This window comes from Schistocerca nitens, chromosome 6 (genome assembly GCF_023898315.1).
Source record: "Schistocerca nitens isolate TAMUIC-IGC-003100 chromosome 6, iqSchNite1.1, whole genome shotgun sequence".
Lineage (NCBI taxonomy): Eukaryota > Metazoa > Arthropoda > Insecta > Orthoptera > Acrididae > Schistocerca > Schistocerca nitens.
The window spans coordinates 222,842,035-222,864,624 of NC_064619.1; the positions used below are offsets into that span (position 1 = coordinate 222,842,035).

The window sequence follows — 22,590 nt, forward strand, 5'->3', positions numbered from 1 at the left end:
GCTTCATGACCATCAATCCTGTTAAGTTTCTCACTATTCTCATTTCTGCTACTTCTCATTACTTTCATCGATTCACTCTGTCGATATACTGTATTCATTAGATTGTTCATTCCATTCAGCATATTGTGCAATTCTTCTTCACCTTCACTCAGGATAGCGATGTCATCAGCAAATTGTATCAATGACATCCTTTCACTTTGAATTTTAATTCCACTCCTGAACCTTCCTTTTTATTTCCATCATTGCTTCTTCAATGAACAGATTGAACAGTAGGGGGGAAATACCATAGTCCTGTCTTATGCCCTTTCTAATCTGAGCGTTTCGTTCTTGGTGTGAATGATATTTTTCCAAAAGTGATGGTATGTCACCAGACTAATACATTCTACACACTTACATGGATAGTTGTTTTGTTGCCACTTCCCCCAATGATTCTAGAAATTCTGATGGAATGTTATCTATTCCTTCTACCTTATTTGATTCTAAGTCCTTCAAAGCTCTCTTAAATTCTGATTCTAATACTGGATCCTCTCTCTTCTAAATTGTTTCCTGTCTCTTCTTCTATCACATCAGGCAAATCTGCCCCCTCATAGAGGCCTTCAGTGTACCCTTTCCACCTATCCTCTCTCTACTCTGCAGTGGAATTCCTGTTGCACTCCTAATGTTACCACCCTTTCTTTTAATTTCACTGAAGGTTGTTTTGAATTTTCCTCTATGGTGAGTCAGTCCTTCCGACAATCATGTCTTTTTCGATTTCTTCACATTTTTATGCAGCCATTTCATTTTAGCTTACCATTCTTTTCCTATTTACTTAATTCCTCAGCGACTTGTATTTCTATATTCCTGAATTTCCCTGAACTTTTTGTAATTTCTTCTTTCATCCATCAACTGAAGTATTTCTTCTGTTACCTGTGGTTTCTTCACCGTTACCTTCATTGTACGTATGTTTTTCTTTCCAACTTCTGTGATTGGCCTTTCTAGAGATGTCCACTCCTCTTCAACTGTACTGCCTACTGAGCTATTCCTTATTGCTGTATCTATAGCCTTAGAGAACTTTAACAGTATCTTGTCATTCCTTGGTACTTCTGTATCCCACTTCTTTGCGTATTGATTCTTCCTGACTAATGTCTTAAACTTCAGCCTACTCTTCATCACTACTGTATTGTAATCTGAGTCTATATCTGCTCCTGGGTACGCCTTACAATCCAGTATCTGATTTCGGAATCTGTGTGACCATGATATAATCTAACTTAAATCTTCCTTTACCACCCTTTCTTTTCCAAGTATACCACCTCCTCTTGTGATTTTTCAACAGAGTATTCGCTATTACTCTCTGAAATTTATTACAGAATTCAGTTGGTGTCTCTCCCTACAACTGCATTCTAGCCCCCATGACTAGTAGCTTTTCATCTCCCATTACATACTATATTACCCTTTCAGTATATCCTCATATTCTCTCTCTCTCTCTCTCTCTCTCTCTCTCTCTCTCTCTCTCCCCCCCCCCCCCCCCCCCCCTCCTCTCCATTTCGCTTCGCTGACACCTATTGTATCTATATTGAGCCTTTGCATTTTCAGTTTTAGATTTTCTAGCTTCTCTACCACATTCTTGCTTCTGATGTTCGACACCCAACTTGTTGACTATTCAATGTTTTTCTCAAGGTCATCTCCCCCTTGACAGTGCCCTCCCAGAGATCCAAGTGGGAGACTTTTCCAAAATATTTTGCCAATGGAGATATCATCATGACAATTTTTCAATTACAGGCCATATGTCCTGTGGATACACATTGTGTGTCTTTAATGCAATGGTTTCCATTGTCTTCTGCATCCTCATGCCTTTGATCATTGCTGATTCTTCCACCTTTAGGAGCAGTTTCCCATCCCAAGGGCAAGTGTGTGCCCTGAACCTCTGTCTGCTCCTCTGCCCTCCTTGATGAGGCCATTGACAGAATGAGGGTGACGTCTTATGCCAGAAGTCATCAGCCTCCAATGCTGATTATTAATCAAAAGTTAAGTGGTGGTGGATTTTGAACCAGGGACCAAGGACATTTTGATTACTAATCAAAGACCGTACCCCTGGCATACTCCATATCAATTCAGGCAGCCTAGGAAAAAATCTTACCTTCATAGTCTCGGATGTTGTTGGATTTAGCATATGTTAAAATGAAAGAACACACAGATTTTTGTTTCCTCCAAAAGAATTTCTGCTCCGAGATATGGCCCTCCAAAGATGACAGTGCGCATACAATTTTGAAGATGTGAATTTTGGAAATAATTTTAAAATGCTGTATCTCTGAAACAGTTCTAGTGATTTTTTTTTATATTTTATTTTATTTGAAAGATAATTGCTTTATGATTGCAAAAATCCTCAATTTGGACTTATCTGTCAGTTATTTTACTATAGCGTTTTGAACATTTTTATAATTTATGGAATTTTCTTTTTTTTTCTTTTTTTTTCAAAAATGCCAATCCTTAAAATTTTCATTTTTTTTTCTGTTGTTTAGTTCCATATAGTTCTGCATTCCCTGAAAAGGAGAGCTTCCACTTTTAGGTTGAACAGGTTTTATAAACAATTGAAATTTTTGCCGTACATAAAACCTGTTTTATTACCACATAAGAGACTCATAAAAGTCAAAACCTAGCCTTATTTAACATAATTTTAGTTGTGAAAGATGAGTGAGAGACTCATTTTCCAAGCATTTTAAAGGGTTCCAAAATGTATGTGAAAGGTCCAAACACTTAAAAGGTTTCAGTTTATATAACTTCTGTGCACTCTTGTACTGAAATTAGCCAGTCAATGAACCAAAAATATGTTGCACTGATTCAGTATCTTCCTTTGCTGTAGAATGATGCCTTCCTGTTTAACCAATGTGAACTGGAGCACTTACAGTCTTCAAAACATTGTGAACAGAAAGTGAGCACTGATGGCATTGTTGTTGTCCAGCTGTAAACCCATATCCAGCAACCGTTCCATGTGGTAGCATAAAGTACACTACAATTTCGTTTAACTCATAACTGGTGTCTGATCTCTGCAATCCACACCACAAACATTCCCCTTCTCAGGTTGTGAATCTGAATATTATCCTGCTGTTTCTGAGGTGTTGGCTACCGATGAAATTTCTTCTATCTTGCTCTTTAAAGTGCCTGCAATATGAGTTCGCTCATCGCTTTAGTCCAAAAAAAGTGTCTTGTGAATTTCTTTCATAGGAGTAGTTTGTTTGGACCAGTCTTCTTTTCTCTGCTCACGGAATTCTTCGATTTCCTATTTGGACAAAAGGATGAGGACTGTGGATGTGTAAGATTTCATGACTCTCGTAAAATCCCCAGCATTCTGAATCACAGCTGCATTTGGTGTGGAAAGATTATGTTTTGTAGCATGGTGCTTCAGCAGGCCTCCTACCCCATCACAAGGCCCCTTCCCGTGAGTAGTAGCACTGTGTGCTCAGTCAGTTGGCACAAGCGACTTAATTCAAACAGCTGGTAACGATTTTTAATGACTAGGAACACCATCAGAAATAATGCTCATCTTCTCTGCTCCTGTTTGCAGTTGAAGAATTTTGCGCATTGCTAGCAAAGCCTTTGCTGAGTCATGCCCTGTGTCATCACTTATAACTGCAACACTTGTCATCTTGATTTGAAAATATGTCACTCCTGTAAAAATTGAAACCTGGTCATTACTCCAATGATAACCTTGTACTTCTTGTGAGAGAATTACAGACAAGGTCTCAGCAAAATCATGGTGAAGCACCAAACATAGTTCTTCAGCCAAGAAAGGAAGGAAAATCTATTTGCTTAACAAGAGTGATAGGGCACAAATCGCAGAATATCTGAGTGACCACCATCAAACGTTCATTTCTGAGGAAGAGGATGTGGAACAAAAATGGAAAAAATTCAGAAACATCGTCCAGTACGCCTTAGATAAGTTCGTACCGACTAAGGTCCAAAGCGAGGGGAAAGATCCACCGTGGTATAACAATCATGTACGAAAGGTACTACGGAAACAAAGAAAGCTTCACCATAGGTTTAAGAGTAGTCGAATCATAGCTGATAAGGAAAAGCTGAACGAAGCGAAAAAGAGCGTAAAGAGAGCAATGAGAGAAGCATTCAACGAATTCGAACATAAAACATTGGCAAACAATCTAAACAAGAACCCTAAAAAGTTTTGGTCATATGTAAAATCGGTAAGCGGATCTAAATCCCCTATTCAGTCACTCGTTGACCACGATGGCACCGAAACAGAGGACGACCGAAGAAAGGCAGAAATACTGAATTCAGTGTTCCGAAACTGTTTCACTGCGGAAAATCGTAACACGGTCCCTGACTTCAGCCGTCGCACGGACGCCAAAATGGAAAATATTGAAATAAACGATATCGGAATTGAAAAACAACTGCTATCACTTAGTAGCGGAAAAGCATCCGGACCAGACGAGATACCCTTAAGATTCTACAGTGATTATGCTAAAGAACTTGCCCCCTTTCTATCAGCAATTTATCGTAGATCTCTGGAAGAACGTAAAGTACCTAGCGACTGGAAGAAAGCACAGGTCGTTCCCATTTTCAAGAAGGGTCATAAATCAGATGCGAATAATTATAGGCCTATTTCACTTACGTCAATCTGTTGTAGAATAATGGAACATGTTTTGTGTTCTCGTATTATGACGTTCTTAGATAATACAAATCTCCTTCATCATAACCAACATGGATTCCGCAAACAGAGATCATGTGAAACCCAGCTCGCCCTATTTGCCCAAGAAATTCACAGTGCCGTAGACACTGGCGAGCAGATTGATGCCGTATTCCTGGACTTCAGGAAGGCATTTGATACGGTTCCGCACTTACGTTTAGTGAAAAAAATACGTGCTTACGGAATATCGGACCAGGTTTGTGATTGGATTCAGGATTTCCTAGAAGAAAGAACACAACATGTCATTCTTAACGGTTCAAAATCTGCAGATGTAGAGGTAATTTCGGGAGTACCGCAAGGAAGCGTGATAGGACCTTTATTGTTTACAATATACATAAATGACTTAGTTGACAACATCGGTAGCTCCGTGAGGCTATTTGCAGATGACACGGTTGTCTACAAGAAAGTAGCAACATCAGAAGACTCGTACGTACTCCAGGAAGACCTGCAGAGGATTAATGAATGGTGCGACAGCTGGCAGCTTTCCCTAAACGTAGATAAATGTAATATAATGCGCATACATAGGGGCAGAAATCCATTCCAGTACGATTATGCCATAGGTGGTAAATCATTGGAAGCGGTAACGACCGTAAAATACTTAGGAGTTACTATCCGGAGCGATCTGAAGTGGAATGATCACATAAAACAAATAGTGGGAAAAGCAGGCGCCAGGTTGAGATTCATAGGAAGAATTCTAAGAAAATGTGACTCATCGACGAAAGAAGTAGCTTACAAAACGCTTGTTCGTCCGATTCTTGAGTATTGCTCATCAGTATGGGACCCTTACCAGGTTGGATTAATAGAAGAGATAGACATGATCCAGCGAAAAGCAGCGCGATTCGTCATGGGGACATTTAGTCAGCGCGAGAGCGTTACGGAGATGCTGAACAAGCTCCAGTGGCGGACACTTCAAGAAAGGCGTTACGCAATACGGAGAGGTTTATTATCGAAATTACGAGAGAGCACATTCCGGGAAGAGATGGGCAACATATTACTACCGCCCACATATATCTCGCGTAATGATCACAACGAAAAGATCCGAGAAATTAGAGCAAATACGGAGACTTACAAGCAGTCGTTCTTCCCACGCACAATTCGTGAATGGAACAGGGAAGGGGGGATCAGATAGTGGTACAATAAGTACCCTCCGCCACACACCGTAAGGTGGCTCGCGGAGTATAGATGTAGATGTAGATGTAGATGTACATACCCTTTCACTTCTGCAGTGTGTTGTCATTGCAATTTCTTCAGATGCTGGTGTGTTACTGCTTTCAGCGAGCATTTACCAAGTTCATCAATGAAACTGTCAAAGGCAACAGTTTTCTTAATTTGTTTATTTTCCGCTCATGTCACATGTGTAATTTCTGCAGAGTTATCTGCTACGTCTTCCAGGCCAAGTGTCTGTAAAGACAGTCCTCCCTTTATAGGGCAGTCACCACATTCTTGAAACCAACAAGTCTCTCGCTTTATGTCACAAGACTACTAATGACTTCACTCGCTCAACCAAGGTTTCATATGTCATGTGCTCTAGTAAGTTCTTCAAAGTTACCACACAAAGTTCAAAATTCGTGCAGTACACACACAGACACCTGTAGGTGGGTGTGGAACTACCCATTAGGTCATAGTGCATAAAATTTCTATCTTCCAATATGTGAAGTTGTGCAGTTGCTCTTATAAACTGCAAAAGTTTCTTTAATACTGCGAGTCATGTACCTCTTCACTTTCACAACTTTTTGACCTTCAACTGTTACAGTTATAGTGTCTTTTTTTGTTGGCACTCTGGCAAGAACAGTCCCATTTATCTTCCATACAAAAGGACTGCACTATTTGAACTTGAGCTGCTGCTACAGGATGACCATAATAGGGATCTGGTCTTCCAAAGACTCCTTTTACAGACTTCACATTTCTTGATTTGTCTACCATGTGCTTTGATATTGATGGAACTTGGTTCAAAATTGTTTCCTTTGAAAATGTCTGTGGAATAATAGTTAAAAATTGGATCTTTTCGCTGTAGAATGCACAATATTCAGCAGCTGAATTGATATTTGTGAAAAATTCCTTGCAAGAGTGCTTTGGTTCATTTTCTTCTGAAGATGGAATTTCTACTTTGAAGATGTGGTCACTTTTGCTATAGTGTATTCATCCATAGCTTTAGTAATTTCTCTGTGCTTTCTTGATGCATAGAGCGCATGACTCAACTTCACTGACCACGGTTTCTTAACAAGACTAACACCTACCTCTGTAGTTGACTGATTCAGGGTATTTATTTCTTCCACTATTGATGTAAAATCTGCATCATCTACACCATGGAGACTTCACCTTGTTCAGATACTGAGATTGTTGTTGTTCTGTCAAAACATTTAGAACACAGAAAGTCATCACTGGAAACATCTTCACGTTGAAACAGTCTTCAAATGAGACCACTTATTATCAACGTAACCAAAGTCTTTTTATGTCGCTCTTTTATGGATAAGCAAAGTCAGCACACTTCACTCTTCTGTGGCCGCAGTCAGAAGACATTTTGAACAGTCCTTTTCACAAAACATACTGCAACTGTGTCAACTGGAAAATTCCTCACATAAACACAGAACTCACTGGATGGTATCAGATTTCTTAGAATCCTCTTCAGTAAACAAATTAGCATTGAACAGCTACAATACAGAAACTTGCAATGAATAACCATGACAAAAAACTGACAAGAAACAACAAAGTGTAAGAAATAACAGCCACAATGAAAGTGAAAAGACATAACTGCAACAAAGACAATAGAAATATACATTGTAACAAAGAAATTAATAAGAAACAACTTTAGTGAAGATATAAATTTACCCTTGAAAGTTTAAAAAATGATTTTTTAAAATAAAACCTGTCCAACTTAAAAGTGGAAGCTCTCCTTTATAGAGAATATAGTACTACTTGGTGCTAATCAACAATAAAAGAACTTGACAGATATGTCGAAATGAAGGGTATCGTTGTAATCATAACAAAAAAATCAAACAAAAAACTGTACAAAATACCTAGAACTGTTACAAAGATACAGCACTTTGCAGTGTCATCTTTGGAGGCCTGTATCTCGGGGCAGGAATTTTTTTTGGAGAAAACAAAAAATATCTTTCTTTCTTACTTCTGAATTTTAACATGCGCTAAATTCAATAACATCGGAGATCATGAAGGTAACCCCCCATGCCTGAAGTGATACGGATTATGCCCCCCTAGACCACGGGTTACAAGCCACATATCCTGTAGATACACACTGTGTCCCCTTAATGCTGTGGTTTCCATTGCATTTTGCATTCTCATGCTGTTGATCATTGCTGATTCTTCCACCTTTTAGTATCAGTTTATAGTATGTTGTGAAAGGAAAGTGGGAATGGTGCCATGCAATAGAATATTTTCACTCTTGTTTCCCCTTTTTTTCCTCCTATGATAGTTTTATCATTTTAAAATTAAAGGACTCATCTGTTGCTCTACTTCTGTAGCATAAAATGTTTCTTTATTCATTACTTGCCCCAGTCATTTATGATGAAAGTATTTACACATTTTAGGCTTTGTTTTTTGTGCTGCAGTTTGTGTAAGACATAAGTTCATGTTATTGCTACAGTTATTAAAATAACTTTTCCAGGAAGTTGTAACAGAGAAGAAGAATGCTCTCTCTGAAGTCAAAAAAGAAATCAGTCTTAAAAACAAAGATATTCAAGCATTGACTGAGCACAAGGCAGATCTTCAAAAGAAAGTTGGTAACTTGCAATTAAAAATAAAGAAGCTTGGTCTTGACAAAAAGAAGTATGAAACAGAAGCAACTGATAATGAGAAGCAGGTATTTGCATTCATTGCTTGATTATTTTTTCTGTAATTTTCATGTCCCATAAGTGTATTACATTCCATATGTACAGTAGTTATTTACATGTTCTGTGGTGAGATAAAGAATGACATGATCAAAAGTAGAAACTTAGGAGTGAGGGGTGTTGAGGAAACATGATGTACTTCTTGAGCTTTGTGGACGAATGGCTGTGTACCAGAATTTTTTGGTTAGTATGCATTTAAGAGCCCATTTTTAATAGACTATTTTCCTTTGCTGCACTCACCTTGCAGTCAGCTTCTTTGTAGTCAATTCCCCATGCATGACATAATGCACTTGATCAGTTGGGATGTGTACAGTCTCAGCACTCTCACGAAGTTTTATTTGGTGGTCTTGCAATTGTGGTAACCTCAGTTGGACGGCCAGTGTGCGCTTTGTTGACGGTTCTTGTCCAACCGTGTTTAAATTCATTAATTGAAAAGTAAATGGTCTTCAGTGATGATGTTGAGTCTATGTGATCAAAACTCAAGTTTTCTGCATTTTCAGTTGCAGATTAGACACTGAGCAATTCAGATGGCTGTCAACCAGGAACTGTACATTGTTGAAATTCCTTATACGATTCTTATAATAGTTAATTTTCTGACCATGAAGGCCCAATAAAGCATTCCATTCCTTCATGGGAATTTACTAGGCATAACCATACTCATAAATAGGCTTAAAATATTAGTTTTGCCATAGAATGCTCAATACTTGCGGGCATTGGAGTAAATTTTTGATTGTTTTGAATGCCAGCCATGTTTACAGTGCAAGCTAGCCTTTCTTAATATTTCAGCATTGCATGATGGAACCCTTGAAAAATATTTTGCCATTGACATGTATAATTGTAACTTACTATAAATAAGATGATAAATGATGTACCAATGTACAAAACAAATAAAAATTTTGTGAAAAGTAAGACAAGTTAGAAATAAAAACTACAAACCTTATACAGAATTTCCCAGGAGAATGGTCATTATTCAGGAACATGGCTGGGAGGTCATTCAAAGCAAAAAAAATGTAGTAAACGTGAGCTCTAACATGCATACCACAACGGTGTGTGCACTTGTTCAATAGAAACAGTGTGTTTTAGAGAAGCAAAGATTAACATATGCTCATTGCTCTTAAGGTATGCATTTAAGAGCCCATTTTTAATAGACTATTTTCCTTTGACTGTTCCTGTCATATCTCTGAATATTGACCATTCCTTCTGAGACGCTCTTTATACCAGTCTAGAAGAGACGAAGATATCCAATACATTACTTGAAAACTAGCATTTACTATACAAAATTTTAACAGAAATGTTATTGTCATCTTGATAATATTCAGCTCTCTTTTAATTTTACTAACCTTATCACATTGGTTTTATTGACTGTCTCCAACACTGATAAAATTTTTGTACTCATAAATTATAATATTTTGATGTAACTCCAAGAGAGGACATTTCCCTGAACACACATGGCAAAATAATAAACCTGAAGATTATTCTTTTTGTGTTTCTTTTATTGTATGCACTTTAGTTTGAGGCCTTTTACTTTTTCACCTCTCATCTGACATAAAGCGTCTACTTTTGATATTTTGGGAACTAGAAACAAGGAGGATTCAAGTATATAGCAGACTAATTAAGGCTTCTGCCCAAAAGTTAAACTCATTTTTGTTCCAAAGCTTCCATAGTAATAGAGCAGGCTTTCTGGTGTGCACAACAGAAGGCAAGAGATGGTGATAGGCAGATCAGATCTTCACTGTAATCCATAATAGGTGCTCAAATTCTACAAAGTGATGCAAGTAGTAATAATCAAAGGCACAGAACTGGGTGTGAATATATAAAATGTTGCTCTACATAGAATCTTTCTCTGCAGTGCAGAACTACAGATAAATACATCGTACGTCCAAAAACCTTAGACTAAGTTTTTTCCAGGCTTATAAGTTACATCAGTAAAACAGCTACAGTAACAGCTTGAATTAACAGCTGTGCATTTGACTTGTCACTTGTGAGCAGGCAGTGCTTAATAGTGGGGCTGTGAGAATAGTGTGTTAGCAGTGTTGTCACAGGTGTTGTTACACTGTAGTTTGTAAGCAAAGTGTTAGACATTCTCCAGAATGTTTTGAAAAGAAGAAAAGTGTGTAAAGTTTGTCGAACACACCTTGACTCCTGAACGAGAACGACACATGGAAGCCTGCCAAAACTTGATTGAAATACAAAATGTGGGCAATTTGTTTCTGAGAAAAATCATCATGAATGAGTGGACTTGGTGTTAACAATACGAAACCTACCACAGAACAACAATGTAGAGGTTCAACGTTTTGACAAAATAACCAACATTCTGGCCAATATGATGCAGAAGTTGAACATCTCAAGGAAGGTCTTTCACTGTTTCACATGGTTGTATGAAGGGTCTGTGTGTAGCACACAAGTGGGATGAGACTGTGTAGAACACCTGAAACATTAAAACCACTAACTTTTCTATATTTTTTGTTGATCCAGTCTCAAAACTTTTTGGACTGATTGGGGTATCTTGTGAAATTATTGATGTGATAATTCACAGGGAGGATGACCTCTTTCTGTGCTGTTTCTTGTATTTGATTGTAATTTGTTTGCTGGAGCATTAGTTTAGAATATATGTATATAGATTCCTCTTATGTTATCTAATAGTCAAGATTTGTTGCAGGTTGCCAAGATTATTGAAGAAAATGAGTGGATTCCAGACGAAGAAAAATTTTTTGGCCAGCCTAAAGGTGCATATGATTACAATTCAATGGATATGAAACAAGCCTGTAAAACCATTAATACTTTAGAGGAGCGTAAAGAAGAATTAGGTCGTAGATTGAATATCCGTGCAATGAATATGCTTGATAAAGAAGAAGAGCAGGTAAAATTTGTTCTCGTTATTGAAGTTACATTCAATACATAATTTTTCATAAATGACATATTTTTCCCTCTCCTCACCAAGGGAGAAATTTTAAAGTTAGTAGCATTAACCAGCTTTAATATGACACAAACCTACTGTAACTCACTGAAAATTTGTGGCTGCTTCATTCAATTTGAGTTACAAACAGAACTAAAATGTCAAGACTGTAATATAGCAAAACAAAATATCTCCATAAACATGTACTGCGTATGAAATGTACTTCGAGGAAAAGTAATGTTTCCAGTTGTTTGCATGCTATGGAAATATTTAAGATGGTTCTTTTCTTTCAAAAATTTAATTCTTATAATGTTCTTCTATGAAACAAGGTAGGGGAGCCTATGCAAACTTGCATAAAATAGCGTATTTAACTGATTATAAGACAGTCTTTTGCCAGATTCATTGTTCAAAAAATACAAGGTTGTCTTATATTCAGAGATCAAACTATTGTTGCTGATGTCAACATTTTCACATTGTTTAACATAACAACGAAAATAATTTTTGACAGTATAATGTAATTGGATAGATCAAAAATCTACTCACCAAGTGGTGACAGGAGAACCAACATATAAAAAAGATCTTACATATGCAAGCTTTTGGAGCTAATAGCTCCTCCTTCCAGCAGAAGAGTTGAAGGGGAAGAAAGAGGTGTGAAGGAAAGAACTAGAGAGGTTTAGGGAAAGAGGTAGAGTTCGGAAAAATCATCCAGAACCCTGGGTCAGGGGAGACTTACCAGACAGGACATCGTTGGGGACTGCACTGCACAGGGTAATGTACAAGACAGTGATTACTGCTAAAACATAGTGCACGTGTTCATAAGGGCGACAAGCTAAGTGCATTATATGTAACAGAAGTGGGAGGGGGGTGGCGAGAAATAGACAGGTCAGAAAAATGAAAGATATAGAAAACTAAAGTGGAGTGAAGAAAGGAGTAGTTACTATGAAGAAATGCTGAGATGGAAGAAATTAACATGAGTTAAGGCCAGGTGGGTGCTGAGAACCAAGCACTTGTAGTGCTAGTTCCCTTGTGCAGAGTTCTGAAGAACTGGTGTCTGGGGGAAAATCCAGATGGTGCATGTGGTGAAACAGGCATCGAGGTCATGACTGTCACATTGTAGAGCATGCTCTGCTTGTGTGTTGCTGGTATACACCCACAGCCTAAGCCCATTCATCGTAATAAGTTAGTGGTAGTCATGCTGTTGTAAAAGGCCAAACCATAACAGTTCGTATCTGATACCATTTCACAGGTGGCTCTCCCTTTGGCAGTACATGTTTTGCCAGTTACAGAGTAGGTATAGGTGTTGGTAGGAGGGTCCATAAGGCAAGTCTTGCAGTGGGGATGGTCACAGGAGTAGAAGTGATGGTACAGAGAGATAGGAACATAGGATCTGACAAGGATATTGCAGACATTGGAAGAGCGCTAAAAACCTATTCTAGGTGTGCTGGACAAAATCTCAAACAGAATGGATCTCATTTCAGGGCATGATTTTAGAAAGTCATGACCTTATCAAAGTAGCTGATTAATACATTCAATACCAGGAGAATACTGAGTGATAAGTGGTGTGCTCCGAAGTTGTTTTTTGGAGGGATCAACAGTACCAGGACTGGATGTGATGGCCTGGGAAATCTGCTTTTGAACTGGGCTGTTAGAGTAATTATGTCCAGTGAAGGCTGAGGTGAGAATGGTGGTGTATTGCTGGAAAGAGTCTGCATCTGAACAAATACATTTGTCCTGAATGCCGACGCTGTATGGGAGGGAATGTATGACACAGAAAGGATGGCAACTGGCAAAACATAAGTACTGTTGTTAGCAGGTTTAATGTGCACATAAGGGTGCAGCTGGCCTTCAGTGAGGACGGGATCAATATTAAGGAAAGTGGTATGGGATTTGGAATAGGACTATGTGAAATTTAATTAGGAAAAGGTACTTAGAGATTCCAGGACTTTTAACAGTCCAGCCTCACCAGGAGTCCTTGTGACAAAGATGTCAACAATTTAGCTATGCGAAACAAAGGGCTGAAGGCTTATGGAACACATGAAAGACACCTCCAAGTAGCCCGTGAGAAGGTTGGCACAGGTAGAAGCCATCCTGGCTCCCATGGCTGTACCCATGACCTCTTTTGTATGTCTGTTCCTCAAAGATGAAGTAGTTGTTGGTAAGTATAAAGTTGGTTAAGGTGAGCAGGAAAGATCTCATAGGTTGGGAATCGGGTGGGTACTGATTGAGGAAATGTTCAGCAGCACACTGACCATGTACTTGGGGGATGTTGGCGTAGAGGGAGGTGGCATCAGCAGTGATGAGCAAGGTGTGTGTGGTAGGAGTGGGACTGTCACGGATTCCAGACAATCTAGGAAATGGTTGGTGTCTTTACTACAGGAGGGGAGTCTGTACTAAAGGTTGCAGGTATTGGCCAACAAAGGCAGATATACAGATACATTTCTCGAGTTTGCCACCAGATCATATTGTGTAAATTGCACAATATTTCATCTATGCAACTGCTAGACATCTTCAGGTGGTGGTAGTTGCTGTTTTCACTGCTGTAAGACATGACGATGATAACTGCGCAGCGGCATTGAAATTTATAAGACTGGGAGCAGGCAACATGCATGCATGGGAAGGCGCTCGCAGTTGATAGAAAGTGCCCCCTGCTGGAAGCTGCAGAATGGCCTTTTGCATGTGCGCTGTGGGCAATGACTGTGCTGCCAGACGCTCCTGTGGTCAAAACCTGAATTAAATCTCAGCAGCACATTGTGTCAAGTCATGAATTTGAAGTTCTTGCTTTCTCTGTTTTGATTTAATGGCAGCCAGTACTGAATTTCAGGCGGCATTTCATTGAAAACCTGCATCCCTGTTGATAAAATTGTCCATGGTACAAATATGTATGACCTCCTTAACAACACAGTCTCAAAGTTGATGCAGGGGATAAAATTTACTTCAAACGTACAATGCCCTATGTTCAGGCAATGCTCCGATACTACTGATTCGTCAGGTTGCCGCAGACGTGTATGACAGTGTTCGGCGCAATGTTCTTAACACAGTTCAGCATGTCTGCCCAATATAAGATTTTCTACACTGGAATGAGATCTTATACGCGTCACGTTTCCTAAGGCCAAGGTCGTCTTTGACCAAGCGCAATAAATTCATTCATTTTGCTGGTGGTCAAAAAATACACTTGATGTCATGCCTTTTGAGAATCCTTTGAGGGCACAAGTCGTATATCAGCTGCTATGTAAACACTGTTTGGCCTTTTATATCGGCAAGACTAACACCAAGTTATCAGTTAGTATGAATGGGCTTAGGCAGTGGGTGTATACCGGCAACACACGATATCCTGCTGCAGAGCATGCTCTACAACATAAAAGTTGTGACCTCGGTGCCTGTTTGACTGTTTTGATTTAATGGCAGCCAGTACTGAATTTCAGGCGGCATTTCATTGAAAACCTGCATCCTGTTGATAAAATTGTCCATGTCCATGGTACCATTTTAATGTAGCATTTCCCAAAGTAAAGAGACAAGAAAGGCATCAAGATCAAGCACAGTGGATTACGAGTGAAGTACTAGAACAGCGAAGGAAGCTTCAGGACGTGAGACGGATGGGCGAAGCTGAAAACTATAAAATGTTAAAAAAGAACTATAGAAAAATAATAAGAGAAGCGAAAGCAAGAGCAATTGACACCACTATAGCGAACTCAAAAAACAAGGCAAAGGCAGCTTGGAATGCAATCAATGCTGAAAGAAAGGAAAAAGATGGGTCAAACAAAGAAGAAGGTATTAGGTCAATTAAAGTAGACAACACAGTGGTCACAGATGGTATGGAAATAGCAAACATACTGAATAATAACTATATCAGTGTAGTAGAAAACCTAAAATTGGAAAGAAATAGTCAAAAACAGAAGGGATTAAGGTACCAAAAAGATCATGCAGTACTATGTTCTTAAGACCAGTCACGGAAGATGAATTGCGGAAAACTATACAGAAACTGAAGTCCAAGAAATCAGCTGGTGATGATGAAATATCAAATCATGTAATAAAGCTGGTATGTGAGGAGATAATAACACCACTGCTGAACATAGCAAACTGTTCTTTCAGAGATTCAATTTTTCCAGAAAAACTGAAGATAACGAAGGTAGTGCCAGTGTACAAGAAAGGGTGCAAGGATGATCCCAACAACTACAGACCAGTTTCACTGATATCAGGTTTCTCAAAAATCCTAGAAATGCTTATGTATACCAGATTAGTTAACTATTTGGACAAACATAACATTCTCATGACCTCACAACATGGTTTCAGAAAGGGTAAATCTACAGAATCAGCAATTGTCAGTCTAACAGAATACATTTTACAGTCCTTAGATGAGAAAAAGGTTGTCTCTGCAATGTTTCTGGATCTTTCAAAGGCATTTGACACCATTGACCATGAAATGCTGATACAAAAATTAAGCAACTATGGCATTCGGGGGCAACCAGGTGAATGGATAAAATCATACTTGTGCAACCGCAAGCAGTATGTATCATTAGGAAACTCGTACCAATCAGAAACCAAATCCATCAAATATGGAGTGCCGCAGGGTTCGGTAATGGGGCCATTGTTATTTAATGTATTTGTTAATGATATAGGTGTTGAGGAGGAAGAAAAGAAAATATTGTATGCTGATGACATGACAATACTAAACAGTGACCAAAATATGGAACAGCTTGAGAGAAGAGCATACATATCTGCAAATGTCACAGCTCAATGGCTGTTGGAAAATGAACTGGTTATAAATCTAAAAAAGACTACGTATGCAGTGTTTAAAAACAAGGAAAAGGCTGTAGACATGGATTTAGAGGTTGATGGAACAAGGCTGGAAGAAGTAGAATCTGCTAGATTCTTAGGTATTCTTGTGGATAATGAACTGAAATGGAAAAAACATATTAATAATGTCTGTAAGAAACTGAGCTCTGTCATATTCTTAATGATGCAACTATCACAGTATTCAGACAAGAACCTTCTGTGTACAGTGTATCATGGACTTTTCGAACCATACTTACAGTATGGAGTGACTGTGTGGGGAAACTCAAACAAACAAGAGACAAAACGAGTGTTCACATTACAAAAAAAAGCAATTAGGACCATTTTAAGAAGAAAGACCTCTGAAACATGCAGAAACTGTTTCAAGAATTTAGGTATCTTAACTTTTTCATCGTTGTATATATACAAAACAATAATGTACATCACAAAAGGTAGTGAGGACTGGATTACAAATGCTAGTGTACACACCCACAATACAAGAAAGAAGAATGAAGTACGGAGCATACCCCCAGTTGCCATTAAATTTGTATATATTGTTACTCATTATCAGTGATGTAAAAATGTAAGCTAAAGGTGTAGGAAAATAAGTGATAAAGAATTTTAATACTTTGACATGTCCTATATTACACGTACATTTACTGTACACAATGTAATCTTACAGGATCAAATAAAATTCAATTCAATTCAATTCAACTGTAGGCAATCAGAACTCCGCAGGTGGGAACTAGCACTACAACATGTCATTGGTTCTCACTGCCCACCTGGCCGTAATTTACATTAATTTCCTCCGTCTCAGCATTTCTTCACCGTAACAACTCCTTTCTTCACTCCTTACAAATAATGTGCATTTAGCTTTTCACTCTTATTAACTCATTCATGATGTTTTAACAGTAATCTCTGTCTTGTATATTACCGTGTCCCTCACCTTTAAGCTCTCAGATATTCGAATCTTTTCTGATGCAGTCTCCAACAGTCAGTCTTTCCTTCTAACCCTGTTCTCTAAGCATTCCGTGACCCAACAGCCCTTTTCTTTCACCCCTCTTCTTTCCACTTCAACCCTTCTGCTGGAAGAAGGAACCACTAGCTCCAAAAGCTTGCATACATAAAACCTTTTTTGTATGCGTGTGTTCTCTTGCCACCACTTGTGAGTACATTTTTTATCTATCCAATTACATTATTTTAACATAGTTTGATAGAGCCTTTAAGATTTGTGTTACACTTGCAGATGAAATTTTGGCTATGGGGGTCACTTACAGATTTATTTTGAAAAATTTGGATTTGCAGGACTATGCAAATGGTGTCAGTGTTCGAAGATTTTCTGATACACGAAAGCACTTTGTACAATATCAACATTGTTCAATCAATAATGTCACATTTGATTTGTTCTGTGCAGCACTGACACAAGGGATATGCGAGAGATTACGAACTAGCCACTACAACGATTTATTGCTCTGCTTAAAATTTGACAATTTTGTGAAACACAGGAGGAAATACAATTAAACTCTGTCATCTTACAAATTCTTCTTGTATTTTGGTCACTGTTCACATATTAGAATACAGAGTAAAACATTACCAGCTTTTAATCAGTTTTAGAACATGATGGTTACATTCAGATGAAACAAGAAGAAAAATGAAACAGAACATATTAAAATGATGGCAATTGTTATGACGAGAATAAATTACAGCAGCAAGACCTGTTGTGGCAATAGTGCCAGCAGGAATCAGTAGATTGTGGGACAAGCTGAAATTGGAGAATGACTGAATTGTGATTGCAATCTTTTATTTATGTATTACTTGCTGTTGTACATATGACCTGCATCCTAGAAGGTATTGCAGTCTGTATTTCACAGTTCTTCAAGGACACCACTGTGGAAGGGTTGTGGAACCATATTGGCTGAGAGCTAGGATGAGTGTGGGCAGAGGAGTGGTGAGTGGGTGCCGAATTTTGTTGTGCTGCCAACTACAGAAATTTATTACCATGCACATTGGCTTTTTATGAACATCAGCCATGTTTAAAAACTGCAGTTTGCCTCAATCAGTTTGTAGTTTGAATGGAACTGGCTTAAAATTTTTCAAAAAATCGACAATATTAGTCATTTCTGCAGAGGACTGTAAAGGTATAGGTAGGGACCAGTGGCTTACGTGTTTTGTGCTGCAGTGTTGTCAACTTAATGTGCCATATGATGGGAAAGAAAGAGGGTGTGTCAGCTGCTGGTTTACACAGATAATCAGAGAGTGGTGGGCAGATGATACATTTGGAAACAAGAGACATTATGACATGTCAGAATAGAAGTGAAACCTGATACGAATCCGGAAAAAACAGCTATGTTTTCAGGTCCCACCATAACCACATCAGAAAATGCAGCATATTCAGAATAATAGAAGTTAAAATAATGAATTGAAATTTGTGCCACACCTAGGACTTGAACCTGGGTCCCCTGCTTACTAGGCATATGTGCTAATAACTTCATCAACATAGCACTGTGACTACCATGCTACAGTTATGCAATGGTTAGCGCATCTGCCTGGTAATCTGGAGACACAGGTTCAAGTTTCGGCCATGGCACAAATTTTAATTCATTACTACAGCTTCTGTTCTTATCGAAAGTAATGGTGAGACTCGTATGTCTACAGGAAAATGTAATTCCTTCAGATTAATATTCAGAAGAAACAACCAAATATTTGTGACAACGAAGATAAAAATTTTACAGCTGTACGATGACAACGACGACGATGATGATGATGATGATGATGATGGTGATGATGATGAGTAAGCAAAAAACTTTGAAAAGGAATAGTCCGTAGATTTAATTTAAAACATTTCTTTTTGTCCGTAAAATTTTTATGGGTTTGTGACCACATTGTCAATATGTAAATCTACCAACATTTCGGTCACTATTGCAAGTGACCTCCTTCAGCGTGTTTTTGTTTACTGTAAATAAAAACATCTTTGGGTAGGCGCAGGCTTGTTCGCAGCACTGCGTGTTGAGCATGGAAGCAGGTAATGCACTTGGTCAGCACAGCTTTTACTGTTAACAAAAACACCCTGAAAAAGGTCACATGCAACAGTGACCAAAATGTCAGTAGTTTCACACATTGAATATGAAGTAACAAAACCATAAAATTTTTATTGACTGTGACAATGGCTGCAGAAGCCTACATTTACATTTCTTTTTGATTATTTTATTTTTGCTAGCATTGTCAAATCATAGACACTCAATAAATGGCAAGGTTTAGAATAAGTATAACGTTAACTTTTTAGTCAGATGCTTTCTCAATAAAACAGTTTGTAACGTTGATTAGTTCAATTCAATTGTAATGCAGTGCATACTTTACAAGAAACAATTTGGTGCACTTACTTCTCATAATTATAACCAATGCTGTTTTTCTGAGGGAACGCTGGGGGATGCGTACCCCTAAACGTTATCGTCGACAAAGTAATTTTTTTACGATGTTGAGAACTTGGAAGAACGCCAAAGATTTATTTCACGCACGTAATTTTTTTATTTCACTTTTCGTGTTGGTAATTGCAATACGAACGATACCAGTGCAGTTTTTGGTGGGAAAAGCGATGTCATTGACTGTTTCAAGCGTTTCGAAGCTGTGGCAACCATTCTCGACAACTGAATCGCTGGCAGCCAGTTTGACAAGCTTGTAGTTCCCTCGCCCGCTAATAGTGAGCGATGGTAGTGCTAAACGGATATTCGTAAGCTCCAACGCCAGCTACCGATAAATGTGTCTATGGTCCCGCTACCGTGATGATGTTGATGACGTCATGGCTAAAAGCAGACGGGTGGTATCCCGTGCTTCAGTTATAAGTAATTTTTGCTGCATTATATCCAATGTCAGAGTACCCTCAAACTTTTTTTTAGGAAGAAATCACTGATTACAACTACAGCAAAACTCCAGTTTTACACTAATTCAAGGGACTAAAAAGTGTTGTAAAATGTGGGAAATATATTTTTAAGCTGTAAAAGTTACTTACAGGATCCACCCTTGCATTTTTGTTCTTTGTGTATGTTATATGTACGTAACAGGCATCAAAATATTCTTTAAGGACTTGTTTATCATCTGATAAAGGATCATTATCTAAAAAGCCGCTAATGTAACTGGAACTGGTAACCATCTGGGAGGCAGAAACATTTCACTCAATTTCATGCACCAATGTTTTTGGGAAGCTTACATCTGCACATTCATTATTTAAATAACGAAACACTGCATCTGTTGTGTATTTTTTTCATGTTTGGCCGGATGTGTTTCGAGAATTTATTCTCACTGTCAAGTGTAAATATTTACATAAGTATTTTGTGGTGTTTGCCCCGTATTCTTCTTGAGGTTATAAGGTACTGTGCCTCTTCCATTATGGAGGAAACCACACACACACACACACACACACACACACACACACACACACACACACACACACACACTGTGACTCATGTTGTTAGTTTGTGAAACACCACAAAAAATGTTTACATACATAAATATTTGCATTTGACAATGAGAATAAATTCTTGAAATCCATCTTGCTAAGCATGAAAATATATGTGTTGTGTTTAATACAAAAATATTTGAGCAACACACAGTGACCATAGGTGTCAGCTAGCACTGAAGTGGCCAAACTACAAAACATGATTTTTGCAATGGAGACAGTTTGGAAACAGTTGTGATTGGTCAATATACATTTACTTGAGTGAACCTAGTTACTTCCATCAGCCACTGTGCTGAGTAGAGCTTGGCAGCGGCAGGAGATAGAGCATGAATTGGTCTGACTTTCACAGATTTTGATGTGCTGAGTAGACTGCCCTGGTGTCAAGGAACTTAACCACGTAATATTTGTAAATAAGTTCTTGATAGCCAGTGCCATGCCATTATCATTGTACGTCAGTGTTTTCCTCCACAAACATTTTTTCATAAAGCATGAATTGCAGGTAAATTGTAAGTACATTAGTGCAAAAATGGGTGCAAGTTAACATTGTAAACATAGGAAATTTGATGCGAGCAATAAAAAATGTCTTAAATAGTTGGAAAACATTAATTTTGGGAACATAAAAGTGGGTTTCTACTGTATTTCATTATGTTTAAATTCAAATTGTTGGTAAAAACTTTAAATAGCTTTGTTATTATGTTTTCTCCTCTTGTTTGTCAGTAAATCTTCTGGCTAGTAAGATAAATTTAATTCTCATGCTGGAACCAACTTTTTCCTCAGTGAGTGTCAGAACCATAGATTTACTGTTTCACTTATTAATTTTCCAGTATAATGACCTGATACAAAAGAAACAGATAGTAGAAAATGATAGAGCCAAGATTATGTTAGTATTACAAGAGTTGGATGAAAAAAAGAAACAGGCCCTTCGACAAGCATGGACGCAAGTCAACAAAGATTTTGGCTCAATTTTCACAACACTGTTACCAGGTGCACAAGCTTGTCTGCAGCCTCCGAAAGGCAAAGACGTTCTTGATGGACTTGAGGTAGGTAGTGTATGTGGTTTATCATCATATGTATCTTCAGTGTAACATTAATGATATTGTAGTTGGTAAATAGTTTTCTATGGCCAAACTTTATATTGTATGTTACCAGTTCATTTCCACTCTTTCTGCAGGTGAAAGTGGGTTTTGGTGGACTGTGGAAAGAAGGTTTACAGGAACTGTCAGGAGGACAGAGGTCACTTGTTGCCCTCTCTCTTATACTGGCTATGTTGCTCTTCAAGCCTGCTCCAATCTATATCCTGGATGAAGTAGATGCTGCTTTGGACTTGTCGCATACACAGAACATTGGTACTATGTTGCGAACACATTTTAAACACTCGCAGGTAAGCATTGAGGGAGTACTTATTATTACTATTATTTTACTATCATTGTTAAGGTGTGATAGGCAGTGAATTAAGTTTCCATTCTAAAGCTTATGCTCTTAACAGCATTCAAATGGTGGGGGTGGGGGAGGTGGGAATTTGTACTTGGTGACAGTTGACAAGTCATAGATAGAACAACAGGCCAGCATTTAGGAGTAAAAAAAATGCAATAAAATGAAAAATTAAGATCTCCCCCCTCCCCTGTGCTCTTTGTGCTTGCATGTATTAAGACCTTGGGAACATGTCTTTCGATTTATTCATTAATTATTTCTTAGGGGAGACATGCAACACTTTCTACAACCACCTCAGTATACATTTATTCACAGTTTTTACACTGAAAAGTGTGTTTAGTGATGAGCACCTGTCTTTCTTTGCAAATTACTTCTTTTTTAAAAAAAGAAGATACTATATTCCTGGTTTGTCAAACCAATATCAAATTCACCAACTTTCATAACTATTTGGTGCCCCTTATGAACCACCTAAGTGATGTTTGTGTGAAAGCTGATAACAAGGAACAATCTGTTTTAT

The 22,590-nt window shown here is 38.2% G+C and overlaps 1 protein-coding gene across 1 annotated transcript in view; it reads left to right on the forward strand.

Annotated features, from left to right (window-relative positions):
• Positions 1-22,590, forward strand: part of LOC126262477 (structural maintenance of chromosomes protein 2) — a 160,931-nt gene that overhangs the window by 132,247 nt on the left and 6,094 nt on the right. The window contains exons 18-21 of the mRNA XM_049959141.1: positions 8,301-8,495; positions 11,183-11,383; positions 21,467-21,682; positions 21,814-22,023. Of these exons, the coding sequence (XP_049815098.1) occupies positions 8,301-8,495; positions 11,183-11,383; positions 21,467-21,682; positions 21,814-22,023 (822 nt within the window). The remainder of the gene's footprint in view (positions 1-8,300; positions 8,496-11,182; positions 11,384-21,466; positions 21,683-21,813; positions 22,024-22,590) is intronic.